The sequence below is a fragment of the Parus major genome, chromosome 19, assembly GCF_001522545.3.
Source record: "Parus major isolate Abel chromosome 19, Parus_major1.1, whole genome shotgun sequence".
NCBI classification, from domain to species: domain Eukaryota; kingdom Metazoa; phylum Chordata; class Aves; order Passeriformes; family Paridae; genus Parus; species Parus major.
Genome location: NC_031787.1, coordinates 893,796 through 902,654, shown reverse-complemented (window position 1 = coordinate 902,654; position 8,859 = coordinate 893,796). Strand labels below are relative to the sequence as shown.

Here is an 8,859-nt window from a genome sequence, read left to right as displayed (position 1 = left end):
AGGGGACAGCCAGGTGGAGAGGGACAGCCAGGTGGAGACCCCATCACTCCTGACAGGGGGGACAGCCAGGTGGAGACCCCATCACTCCTGACAGGGGGGACAGCCAGGTGGAGACCCCATCACTCCTGACAGGAGGACACAGCCAGGTGGGGTCAGGTTCTGCTCCCAGGGAACACCAACAGGATGAGAGGACACAGCCTTTTTCCGCAGGGGAAGTTTAGGGTGGACATTATTAAAAAAGAAAGTTCACAGGAGGAGTGGTTGGGCAGTGGAACGGGCTGCCCGGGGAGGTGGTGGGGTCACTGTCCCTGGAGGTGTTGAGGAAAAGATTGGATGTGGCACTGAGTGCCATGGTCTGGTGGTGCTGGGTCATGGCTTGGACTGGATGATCTCCAAGGTGTTTCCCAAGGCCGTTAATGCTGCTCCTGTGTGGTTCTGTGTTTCAGAGCAAGACCTCCTGCGCCAGGAGCTGAACACGCGGTTCCTGGCCTCGCAGAGCGCCGACCGCGGGGCCTCGCTGGGCCCGCCGCCCTACCTGAGGACAGAGTTCCACCAGCACCAGCACCAGCACCAGCACACACACCAACACACCCACCAGCACACCTTCACGCCCTTTCCCCACGCCATCCCTCCCACTGCCATCATGCCGACGCCAGCACCGCCCATGGTGCGTACCCCAGGCAGAAATGTGAGGATAAGTAGAGCACAACTCTATTCTTTATTACAAAAGTATTGTGGAGGATTTGCCAGCTCGTGGGGAAGGGCTCCTGTGCTGCCCAGGGGTGTCTGGGCAGGAGAGGCAGGGCTGTCCCCTTGTCACAGTGTGAGGTTCAGGGGGCAGCACAGGACTGAGGGGCGAGGCTCTGGCCAGTCCTGCTTGGAGTGTTCACTCTGGGCCCTCCTCCTTCGTCCTGTCCCAAAAAGATCTTCATTTACTTTGAAGAAAGAAAAAACCCCGAACAGTTTCATTGGAAACTAATTTTCTGCATATTTCTTCCTCTCTGTTGGTTGCCAAATAATAGAGAAGTTGTCTTCTATTTTGCCAACAGAAGTAAAGCAAGGAAATAGAAAGTAACTAGTTTGTGCTTTGATCCCTTTGCAGTTTGACAAATATCCTACAAAAGTTGACCCCTTCTACCGTCACAGTGTGAGTTTTATTGCTCTGTTTCCACTGCTTTTCTGTGGTGGGTTGGGATCACCACTCAATCAATGGCACAGTGTCAAATCTCTCCCTAATCATCACTCCAGGATTTACCATTATCGTCCTTGGTTGCTTTGGCTTTTGAAGGCTTGCATTCGTGGTGCTTGTTTCTGATAAAGATGCAGTATCAGCTTTTCCAGTCAAAAGATCTCTTGCTCACACACCATTTGGAGGCAGGTTTGATGTGAAAAGATGAGACAGAAGAGCTGACTGTTTTGTGAAGCAGGAGAGAGCAGTGATCCCATCACGGTGTTTCAGTTGTGCCACAAACCCTTGGGCTGATATTTTTGCTAAGGAACTTGAAACGAACTGACAAACTATCATACAAATCCTTCAGGGATAGATAATCTAATAGTTTTCCCAATCTATCATATTTTGTTTGATAAAATCTGAAAACCTGTCTTATTATTCAGATTTCAAAAGCTCATCTGGTCCACTGGGCTTGCTGTGTTTTGAAAGCTCTGTTTGATGACAGCAACATGAATCCAGCTATGCACTAGATGTGTTTATCTAAGCTACCCAAAAATGTTGCTTATTGAGATGAACTGATTTTTAAAATTCCAGTTAAATGTAAAGCTTCTGCTCCTAAGGGTTTGAATCCACTGATTGATTTGCTGCTGAACTCTGGGTTGTATTTTCCTCATCCTATGGGCAGAGGCAGGTGTCTGGCAAGAGTTTCTTAATTCAAGAGCAATATTTTGATGAGAGAAGGAGTACTGCATCAGCACTCAGAAATCTGCAGAGCATTTGGCTTTATGTGTTGGTTTTGCTTAGAAGTGGAACTGGGCAAAAAAAAACCTGTTTAAGACCCTGGTGTCTGTATTAAATAGAGCCCCTGCTCACAGCCTGTGCTGTCCTGGTCTGGCAGCTCACTGCAGCAGCCAGGGCTCGCTGTGTGCAGGCTCAGAGCTCCAGGAGCACTGGGCAGACATTCCCACTCCAAAGGGCACTGCTGCTCCCCTGAGCAGGCTGGAACTGCACTGGATTTACTGAGCTTCACATGGGTTCAGGGATAGACTGAGCCCAGCCAGGCCAGCCCAGTGTCCCCTGGTGCCACCTGGGACTGCTCAGGGCACAGGGATGGGAGCTGGGCTGGGGGCACACCCCAGGGCAGGAGAAATACAAATACAAATACAAATACAAATACAAATACAAATAAATACTGTCAGAACATGGCACTTGCACAGAGCAGCTCCCAGGGACAGCAGCTTCCACTGTAGGGCACACCTGGAACTCAGATTCCTTAAAGCTGGCAGAGAGTGTGGGTGAACTTTGGAGGAGAGCAGGGTCTGTTTGAGACCTAAAATCCAGCTAGTTTGGAACAGGGAGTGCAGCTCACACAGAAGCTATTGCTGAGTTTTCCATCAGTGTCATTTCTTCTCTTGTGGCACAGTGAGGCTTTGCTTGTACCTGCAGCTGCTGCCAGGTGAGCACCACACACACCTGGCCAAGGCAAGCTGTGGTCACTGCATGTTTCCCCAGGGAAAGCTGCTGCTCAAATGAGAGGGAATACTTGGGAAGAAGGAAGCACTTGACTATGAAAGGTGGATTCTGAAAGCTGGAGGAATTTAACTGATACAATTTAATCATGGAGATAAACTATTTATTTTAACATTTCTGACCTTGAGGAAAGGTCACATTTGATTAACTTGCCAGTTGTTGTAAAACTGAAGAAAGAATTCTTTATTATTAGTCATAGTCAATAGAATACGAAGTACTACATCTTTTCCCATCAGTTAGAATTAGTCCATTACACAGAGAATTAAAGACAGAAGACACTGGAGAATTTAAAGCACATTTTACTCATTAAAAATATTGTAATTGAGGACAAATGTCTCTTAATGGTTTCTCAAATGCCTACAGTTCAGTATCAACTAATCTCAAAATGTTTTCTGCGCCACTGGATGGAGCAGGTCCAAATTAAATAGAATTAAAAACAACAGCAGCAACATGAACAGAGGCTCAATACCAGGCTTTTAAACTGAGAAAATCTTCTGATACCTCTGAAATGTTTTCTGAGCTTTCAGTAAATACAATATGGATAAATGACCTTGCAATTTAAGCTAGAAGGGAAAAAGATGAAGAAAAGCACACGTGTATGCCTGGCATGTCCAAATCCATCACAGCTTTGTGGTATGATTTACCCTGGGATGGGATTTGCTCAGTGTTTTCCCACCCCTCGTGTGTAGTCTTTGACTTTGCCCAGTCCTGCTTCTGTTCAATTAGCCATTAACTCATTTATTTTGATCTTAAAAGTAGCACACAGTAGTTTGACTTGGCTCAGCCATGTTCAGAGGGGATTTGGTGTCAGCCAGAGAACCCTGTTAGGTTTTTGGGGGGCAATTCCAGTGGAGCTGGCAGCCATCCCCTCCCAGATCCATCCCCTCCCAGATCCATCCCCTCCCAGATCCAGAGGTTTCATGCTGAGAATGCCTTTGGGGTGTGATGCTTTGAATCCCTGACTGCTGCCAGGAAGCAGTTTGGTGTGTGATAGCAGCATTTTCACTGACTGGGGAGAGTTTTCTGTCACAGCAAGAGCCAGAGGTTCACTGGCAGAGCACAGAGACGAGGGCACGTGGGTGTGTGATGGTTTATCACGGAATCACAGGGTGGGCTGGGCTGGAAGGGATGGTAAAAATCATCTCTTCCACCCCTGCCATGGCAGGGACACCTTCCTCTACCCCAGGCTGCTCCAAGCCCATCCAGCCTGCCCTTGGACACTTCCAGGGATTGAGGGATCAGCCTCAGCCTCTCTGGGCACCTGTGCCAGGGCCTGCCCACCCTCCCAGGAAACAATTTATTTGTTTCATTTACCTGCTTGTTTACCTGTGTTTGCTCTGTGTTAGCACAGAGCAGCCTCTCATTTTTTCCCAATTCCTTAGGACAGAGCACTGGGGCCAGTGGAAATGGGCACATTTTTGTGCTGAGCAGTCTCTTCTTGATAAAAAAAACTCCCATACGTTTCTGGGAGGTTCTGCCTTAACTTTTTGTGTAAATTCTAATCTTTAACAAATCAGATTGTCTGTCTGCTAATATTAAATGTGGCAGGATATCCTCTCAGACAGGCTAATGAAGTAAGAATTGTGCACATTTTCCTCATTTCCTACAGATACCATTAAAATTCCAACCTACTAATGGAGTTTTAATGATACAATATCCTAGAACTCATAAGGGGTTTTTTTTTTTTCCACTTAAACAGGAGATTTCTCAGTCTCATTCAGCTCAGGATTCTGCCTTTTCTCTTGAAATGCACCACAGACTGAAACCATTTAAAACCTCTCTCCAATTTAAAGATTAATAATTGAGGAGCAAAGGTCTCCCCTAGGCTCTGGTGGCCCCAGGCAGGTACAGGTTGCTGGCTGTCTGATTTTGGAACTGCTTTTAAGCTCTAAACCTCACGACATCTGTGAACATCCCATTGACTGCTTTAACTAACATCCTTGCAATGAGATCACTTCAGTGCCTCTCAGTTTTCCCCATGTAACATTTCCCTCCTGTTCTGCAGGAATGCTGTGTGTTCTCAGCTGTGCTGCTGCTGACCCAGTGCTGATGTTGTTTCTCTCTTGTGTTGCAGCTGTTTCACTCCTATCCCCCAGCTGTATCAGGGATTCCTCCTATGATCCCTCCCACCGGCCCCTTTGGATCACTGCAAGGAGCTTTCCAGCCCAAGGTAAGACAGAATTCCCTGCAGCTGCTCACCCTGGCATCTCAGAACGTTCTCAGGCCTTCATTCCACAGGGGACAATTGCCTTTTTCCAAATTTACCACAAAGAGGAGTTACTTCTCATTAGGTTTGTACATCTACAAACAGGGTTTTTTATGAAATTATTTCTATAAAGGCACAGTTAACTTCAGAAGCAATGTAATTAGTTCTGAGATAGTGTGCATGAATGAAAGGTCATGTAATAACCAGGATTTTAAGAAATGGTGCTCATTATTGTTTACTTATTAGCATAATTACCTCCAGCACAGTGCAGAACACTGATTTGGCTCTCCTCATGGGTGATAGCTGGGGGACAGAAATGTGGCAACTTCAGGGCTTTTCTCTTTGGTTTTCATTTATTTATCAGTGGGTGGAAGTCAGTCTTTGCAGCTAAAGACTGAAATCAGGAGTGGAATTTCTGCAGAGGAGACACCTTCTTCTTTAAATTGGCCCATCCACTCTAATGACTGAATATGTAAATCAGTTCATTAGTGGGATTCTTAGTCTGTATGGTAATCAGGTTGTTAACAACTCCCTTATTTAATTGTTAGTTATGCTGGAGCTGATTTCTATTTTCTTCATTTTGACAGAGGAACAAGCTCTATCTAAATGTGGGGTTTTGGTTGTTTTTTGTTTGTTGGGGTTTTTTCTTCATTTTTTTGTTTTGTTATTGTTGGTGGGGGTTCCACAAAACTGCAAAGTTTCATTAACTGTGTTTTTACATTCAAATAATGGGAAGGGCTTTCATTTTTTCCAAGTGGATGTTTTCCTGCTCTCCATATTGTGGCAGTGCCTGTGGATGGAGCTGAGGTCCTTGTGATGCTCTGTGTGCTGAGTGCATCACTGATTATCAGCAGAGCAGGGGCTGGCTCCTCCAAATGCTGCTTTTGATGCTGTCTCATAAATGTGTTCCTAATCAGGTTTTTCACATTAGATGATTTTCCAGTTTAAACAGTCTCTGTTCCCTCAGTGGTTTTGATTCAGCTAATGGGAAGTTGGTGGACAGTCAGTGTGGATATGGAGATGATAATACACTACTGGTTCTCCTTTCCTTTATAAGAAGTTTATCTCCACTGCTTAGTGCAATGATAAAGAACTATTGTTTTGCACATTCTGCTGCCTGTAGGCATTGTTCCTGTTGTGCAGCTCATTAATGTTGTCTCTCCTTGTGGAATTTCCAGACTTCCAATCCCATTGATGTTGCAGCCAGGCCTGGAACGGTCCCACATACCCTTCTACAGAAGGATCCACGGGTCTGTAAAAACTGTTTCCTTGTTCTAAAGTAAATCTGTTCCTCCTGAAACCTTGAATGCTAGAGCTGTCATTTTCAGTATGTCCAAATTAACAGCCTGAAACCAAAGCTGTCTGAGCTGTTTCCTGCAGAGGTTCTGTGGCAGCATTTCAAACAGTGCAGTGGCAGAGCTCTGTCCTTGCTGGCAGCTCTCTCTCCCCCCAGGCCCAGGGGTAAAAGCACAAAAGTCCAATTCAACACAGAAAAAGGTACAAGCCTCGCCAGGATTTGTGTTTGTAGTCTCTAATTGTTTTTAATGTGGGTAATGACAGCTATTCCCTGGGTTACTGTAGCATTGATTGCCCCAGTGAAATACGGATGCACTTTATTGATCACTCGGTGCCTCTGGATTTCTGAGTTCCAGCGGATGTGAACAGCATTTATTGCCTCAGCACTTTGCCTCTCTGCCCAGGGGGTGTTGGTGTGTCTGAATTCATGGCCATTTTTGCCATGAGGAGCTTCACACTTAAATATTTTCAGCAGAACTCCCAGACAGAAGCACTGAGGAGCTCTCCTGAAATTCCGAGCTGTGGCATGGCTGAGCTTCCAGAGCTGTTGTCTTTGCCTTGGGCCAAGTTCCAGTGCTTTACCCCAAAAGGAACCACATTTCTGTCTGTTTATCTAAGTGCAGATAACCAGAGCTCCCATCAGGAAGTCATTTAGCTTTATGTTCCCATTCAACTGGGAGTGAGTTTCGATTATTTCAAGATGATGCACTGTGCCATCACTGTGTCTGCTAAGTACCTTCTGCACCTATAAATCTCCTTTAGTATTGCATTTCAAAACAGAAAATCCAAAACAAATGAGCAGTACCCAATAAATTGAATTATTTCCCAGCATTTATTGATGAAATATGAGCAAAAAAAGGGGAATAAGAAAATCATCTACTCAAAAAAAAAAAACCCAACAGACCACATCAAAAATAAAAATGAGAAAATTGGGTTTTTGTATGGGCCTTGTTTACCAACATCTGTTTCAGTGTGAAAATAATTAAGGGAAAGCCCATTTGACCTTGGCTGGTGGGTGGGCACACTGCTGGCATCCCATTCCAGCCATCCCAGCCCTTCCCTGGGATGGAGCCCTGTCCATTTTCCAGCCTTGCCACGAGCTGAGGAGCTCTGGAAGGTGAGAGCAGGAGTTTGCCCAAAGGACAGGGCCGTGCCTCCATCAGTGCAGGTCACCAGCCATTCCTGCAGCATTAAATCAACAAATTGCTGCTGCTGCCAGGGGCCAGAGCTCGGTGTGAGCCTGCTGGAGCTGCTGTCACCACTCAGGTGCCAGGGGGAGGGCACAGCACCGAGATGGAGGCTCAGGACTAATTATTATCCAAAAGGCCTTCATTTGAAAGTAAAATTCTAACATTTTAATTTCGTCTCTTAATGAAGCAGTACAGATTTGTTAATTAGAGCAATTGTTTGAGTGACAGGCGTGTAACCAAGCTGTCATTTCTTCTTCACAGTTGACAGATCCGTTCAGGCCCATGTTGAGGGTAAGAAATCTTCCTGTGCTCCCGTTTGCCAAGCTCAGCTCAGCCCCACCAGGTTGCAGCAGAGAATAATTCCAGATGAGAGCTGCCAGGTGTCACCTGGGCAGTTGTGCCCTGCTTTGGGGAGAGCACTCCTGCAGCTCCTGCTCGCTCAAGGACAAGGCAGAGTTTCACAGCTGGAAGTTTTGCTCTTCTCATGCAACCCCTCGTGTGAATATTTGAGGTTAAATATTGATGATCCTTCCATCATGGTTTCCTGAGGCAAATCCCAGAGATCCTGGCAGTGATTCCCTGTTATTTCACTGCACTCTGAAGGAGCTTGCTTTATTATTTTACTGCATGTTTTCAGTGTTATTCAGGGTGGGACTTCCCACCCAGGTAATTCACTGTCCACTACAGACAGACAATCCACTTCAAACACAAAATACTTTAGAAATAAGGATCTAAAGATCCAGTCCATCACTCATCCAAAAGGGGCTTTTGTCAATTTTCCAGCATATTCAAGAAAAAGCTGTAAATTTTGATTTAGTGAATGTAGTAAATCACTAGCACAGCCAGCTTTTACAAATTAGCAAAAAGGCTGAGTTTAGGGTAGTGTGTCTGTGAGACAGAGTTTATTTTTTTATAATTTAATTGTTGGTTGATAAACAGCTAGAGATAGAAGGCAGACCATGTGCCATCATTGGTGAAACATTTAATTCACAAGTAGCTTAAGGAGACTCTTGAATTCCTGTGATAATTTTTACATCTGCAGGAGCTGTTACTTGTGTAGGTAACTGCAGACCCCTAAGTAACAAAATTGGAGAAAGTCTCTCTCAAATGAGCCTTTCCCAGACAGTTTCCAGCTGTGCTGGAAATGGAGCTCAATCTCAACAGGAGGCCAAACAAACACTCTGGTTCTTGCTGCCTGTGACTTGGGGGGACAGGGAGGAAGCAAAGACCCCCAGAACAGAATGAATCGAGTGACCTCCAGTGTTTCCAGTACATTTATGAGCTGAGGTCTCGCAGGGACAGACATGAGGGAGCCAGAGGAATCCTGAAAGCCAGAGTGACCTTTTTAAACCACTTCCATTTTCATCTCTGGGTGGAAATGTCAATCCTAGCGTTTGTGGGAATGACCTGAGTGCAGCTGTGGACAGTCCAGCTGTGGACAGTCCAGTCCAGCTGTGGACAGTCCA

The 8,859-nt window shown here is 45.7% G+C and overlaps 1 protein-coding gene across 1 annotated transcript in view; it reads left to right on the top strand.

Annotated features, from left to right (window-relative positions):
* Positions 1-8,859, top strand: part of AUTS2 (activator of transcription and developmental regulator AUTS2) — a 668,592-nt gene that overhangs the window by 645,966 nt on the left and 13,767 nt on the right. Inside the window, exons 10-14 of the mRNA XM_033519007.1 lie at positions 191-667; positions 1,103-1,147; positions 4,776-4,871; positions 6,086-6,157; positions 7,655-7,684. Coding sequence (XP_033374898.1) covers positions 191-667; positions 1,103-1,147; positions 4,776-4,871; positions 6,086-6,157; positions 7,655-7,684 — 720 coding nt within the window. The remainder of the gene's footprint in view (positions 1-190; positions 668-1,102; positions 1,148-4,775; positions 4,872-6,085; positions 6,158-7,654; positions 7,685-8,859) is intronic.